Raw genomic sequence first — 24,649 nt, forward strand, 5'->3', positions numbered from 1 at the left:
ATGTGCACTCCCCTCAAGAAGCAGTGCCACCCTGGCTTACCAGCTTACTCCCCCATGAGCTGCCACCTTCTTACCCCTAAGTCTAGCCCGATCCCAAAGTAATCAGGTAGATGCCCCGAACTCCCTGCATATTTCTCTTATCTTCTAATGTAACACTTCCAGAGGGTCTGTCTCTCACAATTTCTCCACCTGCTCTAGCCAGCCCTATTTATCCCATATCTCAGGTTGTAGAGATCGGTGATCCCTTGTCCTAAGGTTCACTGGCTCTGAGATCAGCTTCATGATGAGGGAGGAGCATTCATCATCTCTGTCAGCTGTACCTACTGAAGGGTGTAGAAACAACGTAAGCCCACTGTGCTGTTGCTTTCATTTTTTATTTCATTAAGGCTGGATTTTCTTTTCAACATAATTAAGTAAAATAATTAAAACAGCGGCTTGAAGCAAATGTATTGGAAAACTGAGAATAAAAAGCACAGACAAGACTACAAGCTTATTAACGTAATGCAGATGAATGTGGAAAACCGGGTATGCCATTTCTTTTCCTGAGATGTGTATTTCTAATGGAGCAGGGCTGAACAGGAAATGACCTAGCCACACAGAAGCCTCTGAGGCAGCTTCCAGAATGAGCTTCCAGATGAGCCTTTCAGTCACAACTTCTCCTCACAGCCATTTTTTTCTTGTAGTTAAGCCATGATCCCTCATATTCTCAATGGCTCTCGCTATTGCTCGCCCACTCCAGTTCTACCTCTCCCGTTCCTCACCCCACAACCTCTTGGTCTGGCATTGAATGGGGCAAGCTTGTGGGTGCTGACTCATCACTCTTCCCCTCCCACCTTGTTCTGAGTCTTGGAGGATCAAGGTACTTCTCCAAGGTCTCTATTCATCAAAACTGCTACAGTCTGGTTAAAGGACTCTCTGAGGTTCCTCAAGTTTGAAGGAGAAAGTAGATTTCAAATACTTTTACAACAGAACCATTCTCTCGTTTCTGCCTACATATTTACCTCCTTCCACAACTAATTAGAGTAAAAGGGTCATCGTTAGATCTTTTACAGACGTGTAGGCATGCAGAAAATGTGACAGCAGCAAGTCACTTAAATAGAAGTCTTTTTTATTTTTATTATTATTTTTTATTATTGTGCTTTAGGTGAAAGTTTACAGCTCAAGTTAATTTCTCATACAAAAATTCATACACATATTATTTTGTGACGTTAGTTGCAATCCCCACAATGTGACAGCACACTCCCCCTTTCCACCCCAGGTTCCCTGTGTCCATTTGACCAGTTCCTGTCCCTTCCTGCCTTCTCATCCTGCCTCTAGACAGGAACCGCCCATTTGGTCTCGTGTATCTGATGGAACTAAGAAGCACACTCCTCACATCTATTATTTTTTGTTTTATAGTCCTGTCTAATCTTTGTCTAAAGAGTGGGCTTCGGGAATGGTTTCAGTTCTGGTTTAACAGAGCGTCCAGGAGCCATAGTTTTAGGGGTTCCTTCAGTCTCTGTCAGACCATTAAATCTGGTCTTTTTACGTGAATTTAAGCTCTGCGCCACACTTTTCTCCCACTCCTTCCAGGACTCTATGTTGTGTTCCCTGTCAGGGCGGTCATTGGTGGTAGCTGGGTACCATCTAGTTCTGGTTTCAGGCTGATGGAGTCTCTGGTTTATGTGGTCCTTTTGTCTCTTGGGCTAATATTTTCCTTGTGTCTTTGGTTTTCTTCATTCTCCTTTGCTCCAAGTGGGATGGGACCAATTGATGCATCTTAGATGGCTGCTCGCAAGCTTTTAAGACCCCAGACGCCACTCACCAAAGTGGGATGCAGAACACTTTTCTTAATAAACTTTGTTGTGCCAATTGACCTAGATGTCCCCTGAAACTACGGTCCCCAGGCCCGAACCCCAGCTAGTCTGTCCCTCAAAGTGTCTGGATGTGTCCAGGAAACTTCCTAGCTTTTACTTTGGTCCAGTTGTGCTGACTTCCCCTCTATTGTGTGTTGTCCTTCCCTTCACCGAAGTTGATCCTTGACTATATCTAGTTAGTGAATTCCCTTCCCCCTCCCTCCCCACCCTCGTAACCATCAAAGAATGCTTTTTTCTGTGTTTAACCCTTTTCTTGAGTACTTATAATAGCGGTCTCACACAATATTTGTCCTTTTGTAACTGACTAACTTCACTCAGCATAATGCTATCCAGATTCATCCACGTTGTGAGATGTTTCACGTATTCATCATTGTTATCTTTGCATACCATTCCATTGTGTGTATGTACCATAGTTTTTTTTATCCATTTGTCTGTTGATGGGCGTCTAGGTTGTTTCCATCTTTTTGCTATTGTGAACAATGCTGCAGTGAACATGGACATGCAGATGTCTATTCGTGTGATGGCTCTTATTTCTCTAGAATATATTCCTAGGAGTGGGGTTGCAGGATCTTATGGTATTTCTATTTCCAGCTTTTTTAAGGAAGCACCCAATTGTTTTCCAACGTGGTTGTACCATTTTACATTCCCACCAGCAGTGTATAAGTGTTCCAGTCTCTCCACAACCTCTCCAACATTTATTTTGTGTTTTTTGGATTAGTGCCAGCCTTGCTGGGGTGAGATCGTATCTCATTGTAGTTTTGATTTGCATTTCTCTAACGGCTAATGATCCCGAGCATTTCCTCATGTGTCTGTTAGCCACCTGAATGTCTTTGGTGAAGTGTCTTTTCATATCCCTTGCCCGTTTTTTAACTGGATTATTTGTCTTTTTGTTGTTGAGCTGTTGCAGTATCTCATAGACTTTAGAGATTAGATGCTGATTGGATATGTCATAGTCAAAAATTTTTTCCCAGTCTGTAGGTTCTCTTTCTACTGTTTTGGCGAAGTCTTTTGATGTGCATAAGAGTTTGATTTTTAGGAGCTCCCAGTTACCTAGTTTCTCTTCTGGTGTTTGTGCAACGTTAGTTATGGTTTGTGTACTATTTATGCCATGTATTAGGGCTCCTAGTGTTGTCACTATTTTTTCTTCCATGATATTTATCATTTTAGATTTTATATTTAGGTCTTTGATCCATTTTGAGTTAGTTTTTGTGTATGGTGTGAGGTATGGGTCCTGTTTCATTTTTGGCAGATGGATATCCAGTTATGCCAGCACCATTTGTTAAAGAGACTGTCTTTTCCCCATTTAACGGACTTTGGGCCTTTGTCAAATATCAGTTGCTCATAGGTGGATAGATTTACATCTGGGTTCTCAATTCTGTTCCTTTGGTCTATGTATCTGTTGTACCAGTACTAGGCTGTTTCAATTACCATGGTAGTATAATAGGTTCTAAAATCTGGTAGTGTGAGGCCTACTGGAACCTCTTCCTTTCCATATGAAGTTGGTGATTTGTTTCTCATCTCATTAAAAAATGCCGTTGGAATTTGGATTAGGATTGTATTGTATCTGTAGATCACTTTGGGTAGAATTGACATTTTCGCGATGTTAGGTCTTCCTATCCATGAGCATGGTATGTTTTTCCGCTTATGTAGGTCTCTTTTGGTTTCTTGCAGTAGTGTTTTGTAGTTTTCTTTGTATAGGTATTTTATGTCTCTGGTTAGATTTATTCCTAAGTACTTTGCCTTCTTGGGGGCTATTGTAAATGGTATTGATTTGATTATTTCCTTTTTGAAGTTCTCTTTGTTGGTGTAGAGAAATCAACTGATCTTTGTATGTTTATCTTGTATCCTGATACTTTCCTGAAATCTATTAGTTCCAGTAGTTTTCTTGTGGATTCTTTGGGGTTTTCTTGATATAAGATCATGTCATCTGCGAATAGGGATACTTTTACTTCTTCCTTACTAATTTGATGCCCTTTATTTCTTTTTCTTGCCTTATTGCTCTAGCTAGGACCTCCAGCACAATGTTGAATAAGAGTGGTGAAATAGGGCATCATCGTCTGGTTCCTGTTCTCAAGGGGAATGTTTTCAGTCTCTCTCCATTTAGAGTGATGTTACCTGTTGGCTTTGTATAAATGCCCTTTATTATGTTGAGAAATTTCCCTTCTATTCCTATTTTGCTGAGAGTTTTTACCAGGAATGGGTGTTGGACTTTGTCAAATACCTTTTCTGCATCAATTGATGAGATCACGTGGTTCTTATCTTTTGTTTTATTTATGTGATGGATTACATTGATTTATTTTCTAATATTGAACCATCCATGCATACCTGGTATGAATCCCACTTGATCATGGTGAATTATTTTTTTGATATGCCATCAAATTCTATTGGCTAGAATTTGTTGAGAATGTGTCTATTTTCGTGACAGGTATTGGTCTGTAATTTTCTTTTTTTGTAGTGTCTTTACCTGACTTTGGTATCAGGGTTATGCTGGCTTCATAGAATGAGTTCAGGAGTATTCCTTCCTTTACTATGCTCTGAAATACCTTTAGTAGTACTGGTGTTAAATCTTCTCTGAAAGTTTGGTAGAATTCTCCAGTGAAACCATCCAGGCCAGAGCTTTTTTTTGTTGTTGGTAGTGTTTTATTACCTCTTCAATCTCTTCTTTCATTATGGGTTTATTTAGTTTTTCTACCTTGGTTTGTGTCAGTTTAGGTAGATAGCATGTTTCTAGAAATTTGTCCATTTCCTCTAGGTTTTGAAATGTGTTTGAGTACAATTTTTCCTAGTATTCTGTTATGATCCCTTTTATTTCAGTTGAATCTGTTGTGCTATCACCTGTCTCATTTCTTCTTTTGTTATTTCCTTCCTCTCCTGTTTTTCTTTTGTCAGTTTGGCCAATGGCTTGTCGATTTTGTTGATCTTTTCAAAGAAACAACTTTTGGTCTTGTTAACTCTTTCAATTGTCTTTCTATTCTCTATTTCAATTAGTTACGCTCTAATCTTTATTATTTTCTTTCTTCTGGTGCCCGAGGGCTTCTTTTGCTGCTCTCTTTTTATTTAAGTTGTAGGGTTAATGTTTTGATTTTGGCCCTTTCTTCTTTTTGAATGTGTGTGTTTATTGCTATAAATTGACCTCTAAACACTGCTTTTGCTATGTCCCAAAGGTTCTGGTAACCTATGTTTTCATTCTCATTTGATTTTATGAATTTCTTTATTCTGTTCTTGATTTCTTGTATAACCCAGAAGTGTTTGAGCAAGATGTTGTTCTGTTTCCATGTATTTGATTTTTTTTTCCTTGCTGTTTCCATTATTGATTTCTACTTTTATGGCATTATGGTCAGAAAAGATGCTTTGTAATATTTTGATGTTTTGGATTCTGTTAAGACTTGCTTTGTGGCCTAAAATGTTGTCTGTTCTGGAGAATGTTTCATGAGCACTGGAAAAGAATATATACTTGGCTACCTTTGGGGGGAATGTTCTGTATATGTCTATGATGTCAAGTTGATTGATTGTGGCATTTAGATCTTCCATATCTTTATTGAGTTTCTTCCTAGACATTCTGTCCTTCACCAAAAGTGGTATATTGAAGTTTCCCACCATTATTGTGGAGCTATCTATTTCTCTTTTCAATGCTGTTAGGGTTTGTTTTATGTATTTTGGAGCCCTGTTACTGGGTGCATATATATTTATTATGGTTATATCCTCCTGGTGTATTGACACTTTAATCATTATATAGTGTCCTTCCTTATCCTTCGTGGTGGATTTTACTTTAAAGTCTGTTTTGTCAGAGATTAATAATTGCCGCTGTGGCTTTTTTTTTTTTTTTTTTTTTTGGTTGTTATTTGCTTGATATATTTTTTTTCCATCCTTTGAGTTTTAGTTTGTGTTTTTGAGTATAACATGTGTCTCTTGTATTTGGCATATAGACGCACTGTGTTTTTTTTACTCATTCTGCCACTCTCTGTCTCTTTATTGGTGCATTTGGTCCGTTTACATTCAGTGTAATTGTTGATAGGTATGACTTTACTACTGTCATTTTGATTTTTTTTTTTTTTTTGTGGTGTTGACAGTTTCTTTGTTCCATTTAATTTTCTGTGCTGAGTCGTTTTTCTTTATGTATTTTCTTTTCATCATTGTTGATTTTGTGTTTCCTGAGTCTTTATGTTTTTCTTCTTTTTCATTTTGATGGGTAGGTTTGTTAGCTTCCTTTGTGGTTACCTCGAAATTTACCTTTATTTTTCTAAGCTTAAATCGATTATTTCTTGATATCATGTTAACTTCCTCTCCATATGGAAGTTCTATGACTATACTTTTTATTCCCTCTTTTTTGTTTTGTCATTGTCATTGTTTACATTGTGACATCTCTGGTTGCCTATTTTCAGTCTTTTAGCTTTGACTTGTTTCTGTGAATTCCCTATCTGGGTTGATAACTGGCTGATCTGTCCTGTGTTCTAGTCTTGGATTGTTGTCTAATATTGTTGGTTCTCTAACCGGAGGACTCCCTTTACTATTTCTTGTAATTTTGGTTTTGTTTTTACAAATTCTCTTGACCTGTATTTATCTGGTTTTGAGCATATGGTATATTAATAACTTCTTGAACTGGACCAAATTTTTCAACAGATGGAAATGTATTTCCCCTCCACTGTGAATGGAGGGTCTGGGCTCTGGCCCGGGTTTGTTTAGTGCGTCCAGCTACGTGACCTCAGGCAGGTCCTGTGATGCTTTTATGCTTCAAACTCCTCATTTGTAAAGTAAGGAATCAAATATTAGGCAATCTGCTAACACAATTCTTAACAATAAAGGTCAGAGGTTAAGATATAAGTAACAATATAAAAAAATAGCATCCCTTAATTTCAAGCATTTGGTGTATGCCAGCCTTTGTGCTCAGTGTTGTACACTCAATATCTCATTCAGTTCTCAGGAATGGTCTCTATTGCACAGCAGGGCTTTGAACTGGTTCAAACTCCTGCTGAGAATTTGTATTTCTAACAAGTTCCCAGGAGATGCTAATGTTGCTGATTAGGGACCAGTTCTGAGAACTACTAGTAGAGCAGTGGTTCTCAAACTTTATTGTACATAAGAATCACCTGGGGATCTTGTTAACCTCTACATTTTAGATTCAATATATCTGGGGTGGAAATGCAAATACTCAGCAGGAGTTTGAACCACAATGAAACAGCTCAAAGCCCTGTTTCACAGAAAAGAAGACTGAGCACTAGAGCAATTGCCTTGCCCAGGGTCACACAATATAAGGAACAGCTGGCAGAGAAATGGAAGCAACTGACTCCAGCTCAGGCTCTCAATGCCATATTTAATCACCTGCCTGTTACTACCTTGGGGGCAGGGGTGGTTCACTGGTAGAGTTCTCATCTTCCATGAGGGAGACCAGGTTCGATTCCCAGCCCATGCACCTCATCTGCAGTCACCACCCATCTGTCAGTGGAGGCTTGCATGTTGCTATGATGCTGAACAGGTTTCAGAGGAGCTTCCAGACTAAGACAGACTAGGAAGAGAGGCCTGGTGATTACTTCCAAAAATCAGCCAATGAAAACATTAAACATAATAGCTTAATTAGTTCTTAGGATTTGATAGAGTTTGTCATGTTCCCACTTTTGGAACAGTCTGTACTATACAAGAAACTATTAAAAAATCATCTGGGAAAATCCAGTGTTTGATTACTTCCAGCTAGCTCTCTCAGCACAGCACTTCTTACACATTCTCATAACCTTCTTCTCTTTAATAAGCCAAACACCCAGCCTTTCAAACACAACAGTCCTTTTGCCCAAAGCAGATTGACTCCTGGTGCTAATGTCTGCAATCTCTGCAGCCAAAGACAGTCAGAGTAAAGAAAACCAACCCTAGTTAATTAATCAATTGCAGCCAGTTCACACCACGAAAACTGTAGGAGAAATGCCTCCTTGTTTTAACTGCTCTCTTTCTTGTGGTGAGTAGCAGAAGAGCCCTAAATCTGGGGGAGCCCGAGCTTTACCTTCAAGGCAGTAATGAAAGCAGGTGTGCTGTGGGGACTCTGGAAGCTGCCTGGTTATAGCACCCCAGAAAGGAGAAAGGAGTAATCTAAATATTAACTCTCGAATCTATGGAAGGGACCAAAGAAGGCAGAGCAGCCTGGCTGGTTCTGAAGAAATGGCCCCCGGGGTTAACAGAATCAATGGGGTTCCTTGACTCTTGTTTTAGTTAGGTCAGATGGACCAGAACTGAATCCTGGCCTCTCCTCTTGCCAGCTGGGTGAATTTGGGGAAGTTACCGAGCTGATCTGAGCCCTACTTTCACATTTGTAAGCTGGAGAGAACCGAATAATGTCTCACTCACAGTTAAGGAGAGTGGGTAGAACTGGCCCTGTGCTCGGGCATCACCAGCACTCACCCGTGTTACTCGTCTTCTTGCCCCTGTTGATGGGTCCGCTAAGTCTCCATCACAGGTGTCCCTGAGGGTGGGGAAGTTGCCTTGGGATGCAGTTGACTGTGAGAACTTTAAGTTTCATTTGTTAGGCCTCAAAGATGGCTTTGCCCTTTCAGTTTACAGGCTTTCTTTTGGAGGACTCAGAGTGAGCCCTCTTACTATCTTATAGTCATATTATGAGACCCCAGGAAGGAAAATGTACTCGAAAGTGTTCTGTAAACATTTGTAAGTTATGTTTATTTGTTTTACTGTTTGCTCGTTTTAACATTTCAGAGATGTGGAGGTAGAGAAGGAAATGGGCCTCAGAATGGTTTGTTGTTTGTGTTGGTTGTAGGGGACTTGTAGGTATATCGGATTATTTAATAGGCTCTGTGATGCAAATGGTTAACACACTTGGCTGCTAACCAAAAGGTTGAAGGTTTGAATCCACCCAGAGGTGACTCAGAAGAAAGGCCTGGTGATCTACTTCTGGAAAATCAGCCATTGAAAACCCTGTGGAACACAGTTCTACTCTGACTCACATGGAGTTGCCATTAGTTGGAACTGACTCCATGAGAACTTGTTTTTGTTTGTTTTTATCTTGAACGCAAAAAAATTGACCTTTAGGAAAACCACTGGTCACTGACCTAAAGTTGAGCCTGTAATTCCTTGCTTCTGCTTGCTAATAAGCTGTGGCCTGGGTAATGTTCTTATTTATAGTGGAATGCTACTTTGCACCTAATTTTTAGATGCACATTATTAGTCTTGGAGCCCTGCACTTTTCACTTATAAGCAAATCAGAGTTATCTGGGTCAAGTGAATGCATAAAGGCTCAGGGAAGTCAAGAATTTCAATGTCTGGCGTCCCTGTTAATTGCTCTGTAACTAAATACAAACTCTGTCAGCATTCTTTGGGGAAAGAAGACATTCTGCAGTTATTTGAGAATAATGGTGGGTCTGTAAATGGAGTTATCACATCAGACTTGAGAATTACATGGGACCATGCCAGTTTGAATTATCTTCTGTGCCTACAAAGAGCTTCTCCAGCTTTTATCCACAGAGAGTAAACCCAAGTCTAGGTCGTTTAGGGAAACAGCTTAGAATGGCTTTGAAATCTCCTGTTTTACCTTTGAAATGCATGCACATTTCTCATTCAACTTTAAATCTTTCCATGTTTGTTTTCAAAATAAAAATAATTTTACCCCAAAATTTGGAGTACAGTTGACACTCCGGGATAAGCATCCCTACCCCTGGGCACACCACTGTTTACCCAGCCTACTTCTAGTGTTGGCCAAGAGTATTGAATATACCACGGACTGCCAGAAGAAGGAAAAATCAGTCTTAGAAGAAATGCAACTGGAACGCTCTTTAAAAGCGAAGTGGTAAGACTTTGGCTCATTTTTACTTTGGACACATCATCAGGAAATACCAAGCACTAGAAAAGGACATCATGTTTGGTAAAGCAGAGGGTCAGCGAAAATGAGGGAAACCCTAAATAAGATAGATTGGCACAATAGCCACAACAATGGGTTCAAACATACCAATGATCATAAAAATGGCACAGGACTGGACAACATTTGGTTCTGTTATACATAAGGTTACCAAGAATTGAAGCTGACTCTACAGTAACTAACAAAAACCACCACCTCTGAGAATGAGAGGGCAACCATCTGCAAAGCTTTGATATCCTGGGAGATAGAAGATGGAGCGTGTAGCTCAACCCACACATACGACCATGTGGTTGAAGACACTGCTGCATGTTTTCAGCAAGCAGACTTGTCTCTGGTGCTACTGTGTAAAGGAAAGATAGGATTTGAATAACATGATAGAGAGCAAAGGAGGAGGGACGTCGTCAACTGAGCAATGAGTCTTTGTACTGCAGACACAGACCCTCCCAAACTACAATGGTAAAAAGAGCTGATTTCTCTCAATTTTTTGCTGAGTTGCATCTCTGGGATATGCAAAAATTGGGTGAATTCATACTTATAACTTTTAAAAAAACAGGTGTAACTTAAGAGAAAATGAGAATGGGAGTTGGAGAGGTACGTCTGATAACCCCAAAGCCCTGATTCAACTTCAAGAAACTTCTCAGTCCCCTACAAAATCTTCTGCACACCACAAACAGATTTGACTTCAAATCTGTTAAGTCATTTGCTGAGTAGGCTTTTGCCGTGGAATCATTTGTGTGCAAAACGTACACAATGAAACTGCCAGAGCTGCGTCTGAGAGATGGGCACCAAGACCCACTTCTGAGTGGTTGGAATAATGATCAGGCATCAGATGCACTGCAGAGCAAAGGGAGCGTGTCTGACCTGAGAAGACAAGCAATTTTGCTAATGTGCCCCATAGGCTCAGGCTGTTACAGGGTGAGACTCTCTTGGCTGTGTCCTAGTGTCATTTTCACCATAAATAAAACCTAGAGGTTCTATAGAAGAATCCTGATCGAAAGGGAGAAAGCACAGAACAGAATTTCAAATTCTTATGGAATGCAGAATTTCTGGAGCCATGGAGGCTGGATAGACCCCTGAAACTATTGCCCTGGGATAATCTTTAAACCTTAAACCAAATATATCCCCTGAAGTCTTCTCAAAACTAAAGAGGAGAGATGGAGCCAACATGGCACCGTATACAGATGCACCATGCCATCCCTCTGCCGCAAAGACCTGAAAAACTAAGTAAAACAGATACAAACATCAATTCTGGAACCCTAAGCATCAAATGAAGGGCTAAAGAATTAGATCAAACACCAAATGAAAGAAGAAACTAAGGGAAAACAAACAGCAAGGAGAGATACGGAGTGGAGGTCACCTGCCAACTAACAGAGCACAGTGTCGCCATCTTGGAGCACAGCCAGCAACAACTCCAGACAGCGAGTACAGGAAGGCAACTTTGCAGAGCCCCCAGCAGGAGACAGAGTACCCAGTAACCAGAGAAACACACTTTCCCACCCCTCACCCTTCTGCTTGTATTCACCTCCACCCCCTCCCACCGGGCCATGCCACGCTGCCTTGGCTAGAGCACCACTGGCCCACTGCCAGCCCAGGTCTGCCCTGCCCCCACCTGCTATAATGAGATACCATCTCACCATGACATTACTGACACTAATCAACAAAACAGAAAATAACAAATGTTGGAGAGGTTGCAGGGAGATTGGAACTCTTATGCACACTGGTAGGAATGTAAAATGGTATGACCACTATGAAAAATGATAGGGCACCTCCTTAAAAGGCTAGAAATAGAAATACCATATGATCCAGCAATCCTACTCCTAGGAATATATCCTAGAGAAATAAGAGCAATCACATGAATAGACATATGCACACCCATGTTCATTGCAGCATTATTCACAATAGCAAAAAGATGGAAACAACCTCAGTGCCCATCAACATATGAATGCATAAACAAGTTATGGGACATACACACAATGGAATACTACACAATGATAAAGAACAATGATGAATCCACAAAACATCTCACAACATGGATGAATCTGGAGGGAATTATGCTAAGTGAAATAAGTTAATCACAAAAGGACAAATATTGTATGAGACCACTATTATAAAAACCCAAGAAAAGGTTTACACAAAGAAAAAAAAAAATGTTTGATGGTTATGAGGAAGGGGAGGGTTGGGAAGGCAAAATCACTAACTAGATAGTAGACGAGTGATAACTTCAATGAAGGAAAAGACAACATACAGTATTGACGAAGTCATCACAACTTGAACATGGCAAAGTCACAGAAACTTCCTAGACACATCCAAACACCTTGAAGGACCAAGTTACTGGAGCTGAGGGCTGGGAACCATAGTCTCAGGGGACATCTAGGTCAATTGGCATAACAATTCATAAAGAAAATGTTCTACATCCTACTTTGGTGAATAGCATCTGAGGTCTTAAAAGTTAGAGCAGCCATCTAAGATACATCTCTTGGTCCCATCACATTCAGAGCAAATGAGAATAAAGAAAACCAAAGACACAAGGAAAATATTAGTCCAAAGGACTAATGGACCACATGAACCACAGCCTCCAGCAGCCTGAGCCCAGAAGAACTAGATGGTGGCTGGCTACCACCACCAACCACTCTGACAGGGATCACAATAGAGGGTCTCAGATAGAGCGGGAGAAAAATGTAGAACAAAATTCAAATTCACAAAAAAACACCAGACTTAACTAACTGGTCTGACAGAGACTGGAGGAACTCCTTAGACTATGGCCTCCAGACACCCTGCTAACTCAGAACTGAAGCCACTCACAAAGTCCACCTTTCAGCCAAAGTGTAGACAGGCCTATAAAACAAATGATAGCATACATGCAGAAGGTGCTTCTTACTTCAGTCAAGTACATGAGACCAAATGGGCGACACCTGCCCAAAAGCAAAGACAAGTAGGCAGGAAGGGACAGGAAACCTGGATCAATGGACACAGAGAACCCAGAGTGGAGAGGGAAAGGGGGAGTGCTGACACGTTGTGGGGATTGCAACCAGTGTCACAAAACAATTTGTGTATAATTTTTCGAATGAGAAACTAATTTGTACTGTAAACTTTCACCTAAAACAGAATGAAATTTAAAAAACAAACAAAGGATAGTTTAGCTTACCTAGTAAAAAATGCTGGCCTTGAGCATTGTGCTCTTTTAAGAACTATCTATATGAAATCAACGTGACAACAGCAACTGGAAAGTTTAGATAGGAAACTTAGGGGGGCAGTGAGTTTATGTTAATGATGTAGGAATAATTCAAAGAAGGGAGGTGTCTTGGTTATGTAGTGCTGCTGTAACAGAAATACCACAAGTGGATGGCTTTAACAAACAGAAGTTTATTCTCTCACAGCCTAGTAGGCTAGAAGTCTGAATTCAGGGCACCAGCTCCAGGAAAAGGCTTTCTCTCTCTGTCAGCTCTGGAAGAAGGTCCTTGTCATCAATCTTCCCCTGGGCTAGGAGCTTCTCAGTGCAGGGACCCCAGTTCCAAAGGACACACTCTGCTCCTGGCACTAATTTCTTCTTTGTATGAGGTCCCCAGGTCTCCCTGCTTTCTTCTCTCTCTTATCTCAAAAGAGATTGGCTTAAGACACAACCTAGTCTTGTAGATTGAGTACTACCTCATTAATATAACTACCTCTAATCCTGCCTCATTAACATCATAGAGGTAGGATTTACAACACATAGGATAATCAAATCAGATGACAAAATGGTGGACAATCACACAATACTGGGAATCATGGCCTAGCCAAGTTGACACATACTTTTGGGGGACACAGTTCAATCCACGACAGGGGATGAGAATGGTTGCACAACTTGAAGAATGTAACTAAAGTCACTGAATTGTACCTGCAGAAAATATTGAATTGGTGTATGTTCTGCTGTGTATATTCTCAACAACAACCACAAATGATAAAACCAATTATTAAAAATAAATAAATCCTAGAAGGTCTATCTGAGTGCAGCAGATTTGTCACTTTGAAACATGCCCCTGCAACTCATCTGAAACATTAAATCAGCATATAAAACTTTCCCAAGACTAGGAGAAACAGTTTTATTTCCTGGAAAATGTTCATCACAGCTATGGTTGCTTCCACTTTCATGTAATCAGCCTGGTACTTAGATGACTTTGTCAATAATTTAGTGAAAAGACACGAATTTAGGTAGAATTCTATGGAGTTTTAAATAATGTGTGAGATATTGGTGGCTCAGTGATAGAATTCTCGCCCACCACGTGGGAGACCCAGGTTCAATTCCTGGCCAATGCACCTCATGCGCAGTCACCACCTGTCTGTCACTGGAGGCTTACATGTTGCTATGGTGACAAACAGGTTTCAGGGAAGCTTCCAGACTAAGATGAACTAGGAGAAAAGGCCTGGTGATCTACTTCCAAAAATTAGCTCCTGAAAACCCTATGGATCACAGCAGTCCAATCGGTGTCTGATCTACAACCCATCAACGGATGGTGCAGAACCAGGCAGCATTCTGTTCCACTGTATACAGGGTCACCATGAGTCGGGGCCGACTCCATAGCAACCAAATGAAGCGTGTCTCTCCTCTGAGCTTGGTAGCTTCTGAAAAGTATACGCTTTTTTGTCTACCAGGCTGTTTTTTTGATGCAATAAAGATGAAGAAACTTCTTTGTAAATACCCTGAATAGCCAGCAGAGGAATATTGAAATGCAAAGAACCAGAACATGTATGCTTTAAATAGGAAGGCACAAATGTACTATCTTTGCATATTTAAGCTTATTTTAGCATTGGCTAAAATGTGCAGTTTAATCCCACACCTTTTAAAAAATGTACATGGAATGCACCCATTCTAGACTTCTAAGGTTCTACTAAAATTATAGTTTTTGTTGTGGCCTCAAGGAACTTATATTCTAAAGAGAACCCAAGCTGACGTTTTAAAATGAGCGTTAGGAACAAGAGAAGTGAACAGCCCATTGTAACTGTCTGACTTTGGCAAGTACAGCCCGTAAGGGGTCTGTGGTCAACCTGCTACAATTCTTGTTCTGGCCGTTGCCCAGGCAGAGCTTTGAAAAAGAACAAAAGTCCACATCATGAAAGAATTTTGAAGCCCTGATTATGCCCTTGCAGACTGGCCATTGCAGATTTAGGAGCGTGGTCCATGCTGAGGGTGTAGTCTCTGAGGGGCCTGTTGATTTCCATTCTCTGTGTCAGCCAATCAACGTGAAGAGCAAATACAAACTAGGAAGGAAAAGGATCTACCAAGCAAAGAGGGCTAGTGCCTCAGGAACAGCCAACATGAGGCTGACTCATCCTGGCCACATCTGACTTTGATTCTGTATTGTTAAATGGGACTCTGCGAGACAGAGACCTGTCATAGAGTTTCATGGCCTCTGATGTCGCTTGAGGCTCAGCACCATTCCAGATACCACCACGTTCTTCCCTCTGCTGAGCATCCTACAACCCTGAGCTGGCACCACACACGTGGGCTTAAGGGCAAACATAGAGATTTGCCCGCAAGCTGCAGCCAAGTTCCACAGGTCCTCCAGGGACACCTGCCTAGTATTGAGGCCAAACCCATTACGGTCAAGTCAGTTCCGACTCATAGTGCCCCCTATAGGACAGAGTAGAAGTGCCCCATAGGGTTTCCAAGGAGCAGTTGGTGGATTCGAACTGCCAACCTTTTGGTCAGCAGCCGAGCTCTTAACCAGTGCACCACTAGGGTTCCAGGATTGAGGAGGTATGCTGATAATCCGCTTTTACTCATCGTGGGCTGAAGCTGTGTGTCCTGGTGATGCCCAGTCTTTACTGCCAGTCTCCTACGAGGCTAGTTTACGGTAACATCCAGTCAGAGCGTTAAGAATACTGAGAGGCAGAAGAAAGACGGAGGAAGCCCACGAGCAATCTAGAAACAAAGAGACATTGATCAAGAGGCTATGCATCCTGTTTTCAATTTTTTTTCCTTCTTCAGTATAGGTTGTCTTCTAAAAAGTGGACACAGGGTATAGATTTGCTTAATAGTCAAATTTTTGAAAGTATTTTCTTCAAGTATCTTAGGCAACACATGTAAAGGTAAATAGAAAGAGTTATTTTGCTTTCAAGTAATACTTAGAATCATTTCTAAATAAAACCTTCTTAGAAGAGACTGGAAGAGTCCCTGAGTGATACAAACCGTTAACATGCTCAGTTGCTAACCCAAAGGCTGGAAGTTCGAGTCCACCCAGAGATGCCTTAAAAGAAAGCCCTGGCAGTCTACTTCCAAAAAATCAGACATTGACAACCCCGTGGAGCACAGTTCTACTCTGGTATACCTGGGGTCCACCATAAGTCAGAGTCAACTTGCCGGCAACTAGGTTTTAGAAGAGAGTAGAAGCAAAGACATTACTTGTTCTGATTAATCCGTTAATGTATATATTGAGCAATGATTGAAAATAAAATGTTTTAGCAGCCTGGTTTGCAAATGCATACTAGAGTACAAATAACCATGTAACATATGTGTTCTGAAATTTCCCAAAAAAGGCATTTAAATAAGATAAACCTCAGAGTAGCTTCTTAATGCCATGCTCAGGATCCTCCCTAATAAAATGTTTCCTGGAAATCCCTAGATAACAATACAGATCACAAGAAGTGGAGATACAGCACATTCACACTATACTTTGCAAAATGAAACATTATAATTATAGCAGTAAACATCTATTGACCTATCATTCTACTGCCTAAGGCCCTGCTTTAATAAGTACTTTTGGCAAATTGAATGTGAAAGGCATTGTTTGTATTAGCAGCTACAAAGGGACAATAATATTATAGTAATTGTGTTTGTTGATTTCCTTTTCTCTGACAAGTACCCCACTCCCATCACCACCCCTACTAGCAGATTCTCTATTACAAAGAAAGACATTAGATTGCTTAAGGCTTATTTTAATCAATAGTTGCCTAAGGAAATCATGTTGCGGTTGTCTTTGTTGACTGCAGCCAGAGAAATGACTGTGATTAAGTGTGCTTGTGTTAGTGTGTGAGCATCAGTTTCAACCCTTGTTTTGTTTGTCTCCCGTTTTCCTTCTTCTCACAGATTTTTAAAAGCATTGGCACTGATGAGACTGTCCAAGAGCAAGGAAGTCGGAGGCTGATCAGCTTTTCTCTCTCAGGTATGTTTTACTCACCTGGAGGCCTTGAATAAGAATGACAGCCAAGAGCTAGGAGACCTGGCTTCAACATCTAGCTTTGGCTGTAACTGACTCTTACCTACAAGTTATTCAGCCTCTCTGTGTCCCAGATTCTCCACCTGTAAAGCAAAAAAAAAAAAAAAAAAAAAGTCTGCTCAATTCCCTTGACCTCATAAGAGTATTACTCATAGCCGTTGAGTCAATTCCAACTCATAGTCAGAGTAGAACTGCCCCATAGGGTTTCCAAGGAGCGCCTGGTGGATTCAAACTACTGACATTTTGGTTAACAGCCATAGCTCTTAACCACTACGCCACCAGGGTTTCCCATAAGGGTATTGAGAGGAGTCAGTAAGTCATAGATGGGAAAGTACTTGGAGATGGTGGAAAGAGATGCTACTCTTCTGCATTGTCAAGTAGCGGTAATTGAGGGTTTGTAGAGTGGAGGTAGGGGAAAGCCTGGGGAGAGAAGCATCTATCAAACCCTTTATCTAAATGAAATCTCACATGAAGCCCAATTTGTCAAACAGATAAAAACTGCGCTGCTCAAGAAAAGGACATTTGTGGAAAAAACAGTGAAATCCACTGGTGATGAGGTTAATAGTATTGTGTCCATGTCAATTTCTTAGTTTTGATAAATGCACCATGGTTATGTAAGATGTTAACACTGGGCCAAGCACAGTGAAGGGTAAATGGGAATTCTCAGTACTATCTTTGCACCTTTTCTGTAAATCCAAAATATTTCAAAATAAAAAGCTTAAAAGGAAAACTGAGCTGTTCTAGCTACAAAGCTTAGAGCCACACTCACTTGGTTCCACCTTAAGTGGTGTTTGGCTGGATGCAATGGCATGAAGCCCTAGGACTCCATTGAGCAGAGTTTGAAAACTCAGTGAAAAAGAGGAAGACCCTCAAGGAGATGGACTGATACAGTGGCTGCAACAGTGGGCTCAAGCATAACAACAATTGTGAGGATGGCGCAGGACTGGGCAGTGTTTCCTTCTGTTGTACATAGGGTCGCTATGAGACAGAATCGACTCAACGGCACCTAACAACAGCAACAAGAACATTAGCCTGTTGTCAAACCAACAAATATTTCAGGCGGTAAATGCCACAGATCACAGAGGTGAAAGGCAGGAGTCTCTCTGGGAGATGGACAGTCACCTGAGCTTTTCAAGTCTAAGAGCGCATCGGCAAAGGAAATGTGTGTCTAAAGAGCCATTGAAAACATTAGCATGTGTGTCACTTGCCATTGAGTCGAATTCTGACTCATAACGACCCTATAGGACAGAGTAGAACTGCCCCGTAGAGTTTCCAAGGAGCAGCTGGTGGATTTGAACTGCTGACCTTTTGGTTAGCAGCCTGAGCTATTAATCACTTTGCCACCAGGACTCCATGTGTAGGTTAATGGAAAAAGAAAACAAAAGAAGAAAGAAATGTAATAATTTCATATTACTTGATCCAAAAGCTACAACTCCTGATTTGCCATTCTCATTTTCCTATTGAAATGCTTGAGAAATAAAAGTCATTAGTATAAACCTTCAAAAACAGTGGAAACAAGTCAAATTCTCATGGAATCCAGATCTTCTGGAGCCATGGAGCCTGGATGAATGCCATAAACTATTCTCCTGAGTTAATCTTTAAACCTTAAACCAAAAATAGTCCCTGAAGTCTTCTTTAAACCAGTTTAGCTTAATTAGTAAAGAATGTCTGCCTTGAGCAATGTGCTCTTTTAAAGAACTATCTGCATGAGATCAAATTGACAACAGCAACTGGAAAGGTCAGATAGGAAGCTTAGCGGGCAGTGAGTTTATGTTAATGGTGGAGGAACAATTTGGAAAAGGAGGGTGAGAATAGTTGCACAACTTGAAGAATGTGATCAATGTCACTGAATTGTACATGTATAAATTATTGAATTGGTGTATGTTTTGCTGTGTATATTTCCAACAACAACAAACATAATAATTAAAAAAAAACCTAATAGCGGAAACCAGGAATACTACTCAAGTCCCTGGGTGGTACAAAGAGTTAGTGCTTGACTGCTAACTGGTTAGAGGTCGAGTCTACCCAGAGGCACCTCGGAATTTGAAAGGCTTGGCGATTTACTTTGGAAAAATCAGCCATTGAAAATCCTGTGGAGCACACTTCTGCTCTGACACACGTGGGGTCAGTAAGAGTTGGAGTTGACTCACAGACAACCGGCTTTTGGTTTACCTGATGGCAACCAAGAGGAATTTTCACCAACCAAAGCTCACGTGAAGTCCTGAAGCGTAAGAGGGATGCCACGTGGGGTAGGCGGGGCCGGAGTGGGGAAGGGGACAAAGTATCTGTTCACTGGTCCCCATTTTGCCTTTGTCATTTAGACATGGGCTCACAGGCCCACCCGAGGAAAGGAAGCCCCTCCCAACTTGATTTGCAAAGCTACTTTATAAGATGATCAGGGTAGGTTCATATCCTACAGTCCTCTGCCCCCAGTAACTTTCTTACACTTATTCCAAGACTACAATTCCCAGCAATGTAATATGACTAAGGATGTAAAATTAGTAGCTAAATGTTAGCATTCTGGAGGTCAGAAGTCTGAAATGAGTCTTAAGGGACTAAAATCAAGCCGTCAACGGGGCTGATTCCTTCTGGAGGCTCTCGGGGAGAATTGGTTTCTTGCCTCTTCCAACTTCTAGAAACTGCTGACATTCCTTGGCTTGTAGCTGCATCACTCCAATCTTTGCTTCTGTTGTCATGTGTCACCTTCTTCCCTCTTTGCCCCCCCCTGCCTCCCTCTTATAAGATTACATTGAGCCCACCTGGGCAATCAGGATAATCTCCCCATATCAAGATGTTTAACTTAATCACATCTGCAAAATCCCTTTTGCCATGTAAAGAAATTTATTCACAAGTATCAGGGATTAGGACATGGATATGTTTGAAAGGCCCTGATTCTGTCTGCCACAGTCAAGGAGAGATCTTAAATAAATTCTAAAAAGTGCAATCATGGAATTAACAGTGAGCCCAAGAAAGCAGTAAAGAGCACAATCACCACAGCAGAATTGGAAGCGATGCTATAATAGACCCACTTGAGACACCCTCCCAGAATGCATAGACAAAAGCAAAGCACAAAAAAGATGAGGAAGAAAAAAATATGGACAGCACATACAAAGCCAACACATAGATAATTGGTGTTTTTGATGAAGAGATCAGAACAAACTGAGCAAAAAAATTAATAGTAGAAAACTTTCCTGAACTGAAGATAATTGTGAGTTTTCAAGTTAAAGAAGACTATCAGGTACTAAGAAAAAATGCATATTGTAATGGACTGAATTGTGTCCCCCAAAAATATGTGTATCAGTCTGGCTGGGCCATGATTCCCAGTACTGTCTGATTGTCCACCATTCTGTCATCTGATGTGATTTTCCTATGTGTTGTAAATCCTATCACTATGATGTTAATGAAATGGGATTAGTGGCAGTTATAGAGATAAGATCTACAAGATTAGATTGTGTCTTAAACCAGTCTCTTTTAAGATATAAAAGAGAGAAGCTTGTAGAGAGGCAGAGGGACCTCATACCACCAAGAAAGCAGCGTCGGGAGCAGAGCGCATCCTTTGGACCTGAGGTTCCTGCTTGGAGAATCTCCTAGACCAGGGGAAGATTGACGACAAGGACCTTCCTCAAGAGCTGACAGAGAGAGAAAGCCTTTCCTGAAGCTGATCTGAATTTGGACTTCACTTCCAGCCTACTGGACTGTGAGAGACTAAATTTCTCTTCGTTAAAACCATCTACTTGTATTTCTGTTACAGCAGCACTAGATAACCAAGACATGTAAGAAGAGACCAACACCTTGACAAATCCCTCCCCACTTTTTTAAAAAACTTCTAAGTGTAGGCACAGCAGACATATGGGCTGAAAAATTGCTACTTACAAAAGAATAAACCTCATGCTACTCTCAGATTTGTCTGAGATTCTACATTCTGTTGTACGAAATGCCAAAATAATGAAGTAAAGTCTACGGAGTTTTAAGACTAGCATGTTGTAACCCAAGATTTCTATGCCTGCTAGGTTGTCGTCTCTCTGGGAAGGCAACAGAAACACATTCTCAGGTTTGCAAGGGCTCAAAGAAGACCACCCTTACATCTTATCTGAAAGTGATATGTAAACATGTATTCCAGCACACAGAGAAATAAATCCAAGAATTGGAAACACTACGATATAAAAAGACTAATTTTCTTTTTAGGTTTCAAAATGAGAAATAACCAGAAAGGGAGATTACAGAATTGCCTTCTCTGGGAATCTTCAAGAATAAAGTAGACATATCAAAGCAAGATTGCTTATGCTAATACTCCACTTCTAAAATCTATTTTTATTGTCTGTTTATACTTCTTAAGGGTAATAAATTTCCTGAGGAAGTACTCTCCCTTTTATTTTCAGTGAATTATACTTTCAGAAATATAACCTGTTTTAGGCTGGATTCTCTAGAGAAGCAAAACAAGTAAAGTGCATAAATATCTATATAAAGAGATTTATATTGGTTATCTAGTACTGCTATAACAGAAATACCACAAGTGGATGGCTTTAACCAACAGAAGTTTATTCTCTTACAGTCCAGTAGGCAAGCAGTCTGAACTCAGGGCATCAGCTCTGGGAGAAGTCTTTATCTCTCTGTCAGCTCTGGAGGAAGGTCTTTGTCATCAATCTTCCCCTGGTCTAGGAGATTCTCCAAGCAGGAACCTCAGGTCCAAAGGATGCGCTCTGCTCCCGACGCTGCTTTCTTGGTGGTATGACGTACCCATGTCTCTCTGCTCACCTCTCTCTTTTATATCCGAAAAGAGATTGGTTTAAGACACAGTCTAATCTTGTAGATTGAGTCCTGCCTCATTAACATAACTGCCACTAATCCCATCTCATTAACATATAGAGATAGGATTTACAATAAATAGGAAAATCACATCAGATGACAAAATGGTGGATAATCAAACAGCACCGGGAATCACGGCCTAGTCAAATTGATACACATATTTTTGAGGGATACATTTCAATCCATAACAAGATTTACATCAAGGAAATGGCTCACGTGGTTATAGAAGCTGGAACGTCCCAAATCCATGGTTCAGGCTGGAGGCTTCTCCTGATTCACCTAGCCACAAGGACTGGCAAACACAAGATCAGCAGGTCAGACAGCAGGGCTCTTGCTCATAGGATGCAAAGATGGATGAATCCCAAGATCAGCAGGCAAGACCACAGGTAAGCAAGCTGCTAGCTCAGGTCCCAAGAACTGGAGGTTGGACAAACAGAAACCAGCTGCAGGATCCAGACTGAGCAAAAGCCCACGAGCCTTGCCAGAGAATCCACTTATATTTGATGCAGGCCACACCCCTAAGGAAACTCCGTTTCAGCTGATTGGCTACTCACAGCAGAGCTCATCATGGAGATGATCACATTATATCAAATCTCATCACAGATGTGAACACATCATTATACAAATGTCAAACTACGTCATACCTGCCAAACCACTGAGAATCATGGCCCAGCCAAGCTGACACACAACCTTCATGATCACATAACCTTAAAGAAAATTAGAAATATTGATAAAAATTAGTTCACAAATATATTGGATACAATTTAAACATTCAAAATTAAAGATTGGTTAAATAAATTACAATAGAGCCAAATGATGAAACATTATATAGTCTTAAGAATTAGCTACACAAAATGTTTTAAAAGGCATGAAAAAAATCCTTACAATATAATGCTAGGCCAAAGAAAAAAATTAGGTTGCAATATTGTATACATAGCATGATCTCAACTATGCGAAGCAAAACAAATGCTGGAAGAAAACAGGCAAAAAGAGTGGCAATGGTTGCCACTAAGGGGCACAATTTGAAATAATTTTAAAATGCTGTTCCTTTTTCTCGTATCTTTAAAACTGTTATAATAAGTGTGCATTATTCATTATCATCAGAACAAAAAACTACTACAGGAAAAATTAGGGGAAATTAAGTATTCTCCCATTAAGGTATCATTTACTTTTGGGAAATCATAAAACTTATGGGTTCTTATAGACATCTATCCCAACAATCTCATATTGAATAAACTGAGACCTGAAAGAGTTAAATTAACTTGTTCAAAGCGAGTGTTTCAGAACTATAATCTCGGTATACTGACTCCCAGTCCAGCACACTTTTAATTAAACCTCTTATTGCAGCAGCTTTCAAACAATATTTACTCCATGTCATGGGTTGAATTGTGTCCCCCCAAAAATGTGTGTATCCAGTTTGGCTGGGCCATGATTCCTGGTACTGTGTGATTTTCCTTTATGTTGTAAATCCTGCCTCTATGATGTTAATGAGGGAGGATGGGTGGCAGTTGTGTTAGTAAGGCAGGACCTGATCTACAAGACTGGATTGTGTCCTGAGGCAATCTCTTGAGATATAAAAGACAGAAGTGAGCAGAGAGACAGGGGGACCTCATACCATCAAGAAAGCAGTGCCGGGAGCAAAGCGCGTCCTTTGGACTGGAGTCCCTGCGCGAAAAGCTCGTAGTCTGGGGGAACACAGATGAGAAGGCCGAGAGAGAGAAAGCCTTCCCCTGGAGCTGACGCCCTGAATTTGGACTTTTAGCCTACTTTACTGTAAGGAAATAAACTTCTCTTCATTAAAGCTATCCACTTGTGGTATTTCTGTTGTAGCAGCACTAGATGACTAAGACACTCCATGATGCATATATTTTAAAAAGTATCCAAATTGAACTTGAATGTGGAAGCCCTTATAAAGAAAAGTATAAAAGCTTATTGAAAGACATAAAAGAAGACTCAAATAACTGAATAAACATATGTTCCTGAGTGGAAAGTCTCAATATTGTAATAATCAAGTCTCCCAAAACTAATCAATTCAAAGAAATTCCAATCCAAATCTCAATTTTTTTGGAAAAGTGTGTTAAAAAATTGATCAAGTTTTTCTGGAGTGGTAAAGCAAGATGTTATCTTTTTTTGGAAAAAAAACAATGAAGAATGACTTGATTTTCCAGGTGTCAAATATATGATGAAGGCGTAATGCAGACACAGATGTGTTGTTTGATGAAACCAGACAGTGTAGAAAAACACCCATTTATAACTGAGAATTTAACTATTAATTTACATTTTTATAAAAAGGCAATATATCATTGATTAAAAGCACAGACTTTGGAATCAAAGACACAAGTTTAAATCTCGTCTCTGACACTGGCCAACTCTGAAGACCTGGGCAGGTTACTTAACCTGTAAGCCTCCATTTTCTCTTCCTCAAATTAAAGATGTAATATCTATCTTATAGAGTTTGTGGTGAAGATTAAACCAGATCTAGTTTTTGAAGTGCTTAGAATGGTTCCCAGAATTTAGTAACTAGCCAATAAATGGTAGGTGGAGGTGGTGAAGTGGCAGCCATATTAATTTATGATGACTGAAGTCTATAGAACTGTCATACTCTGGGTTGGGGTCCCCAAGACCACCCCCAGTTTCAGTGATTCTTTGGGAGGAATCACAGGACTCAGCGTATAGTCGTACTCACGGTTAAGATTTCTTACAGTGAAAGGGTACAGTTGCGTGGGGCAAAATCTGGAGGAAACCACAGAAGTTTCTAAGGGTCCTCTCCCAGTGGAGTCTAAGAGGACACACTTAATTCTCCCAGTAACAAGTTGTAACAACACATGTGAAATGTTGTTTCTCAGGGAAGCTCACCAGAGTCTCAGTGCCCAAGGTTTTGCTGGGGGCTAGTCATGTAGTGACCCTCTGCCTAACACGTACCAAAATTCCAGACTCCCAGAAGG

The 24,649-nt window shown here is 40.5% G+C and overlaps 1 protein-coding gene across 2 annotated transcripts in view; it reads left to right on the plus strand.

Annotated features, from left to right (window-relative positions):
- The window catches only part of HECW1 (HECT, C2 and WW domain containing E3 ubiquitin protein ligase 1), a 495,956-nt gene that overhangs the window by 289,187 nt on the left and 182,120 nt on the right, over positions 1-24,649 (plus strand). For both annotated transcript variants that reach the window (XM_004383962.1, XM_012557718.1), the window contains one exon: positions 16,769-16,844. In XM_004383962.1, coding sequence (XP_004384019.1) covers positions 16,769-16,844 — 76 coding nt within the window. The remainder of the gene's footprint in view (positions 1-16,768; positions 16,845-24,649) is intronic.

This window comes from Trichechus manatus, unplaced genomic scaffold (genome assembly GCF_000243295.1).
Source record: "Trichechus manatus latirostris isolate Lorelei unplaced genomic scaffold, TriManLat1.0 scaffold00114, whole genome shotgun sequence".
NCBI lineage: Eukaryota > Metazoa > Chordata > Mammalia > Sirenia > Trichechidae > Trichechus > Trichechus manatus.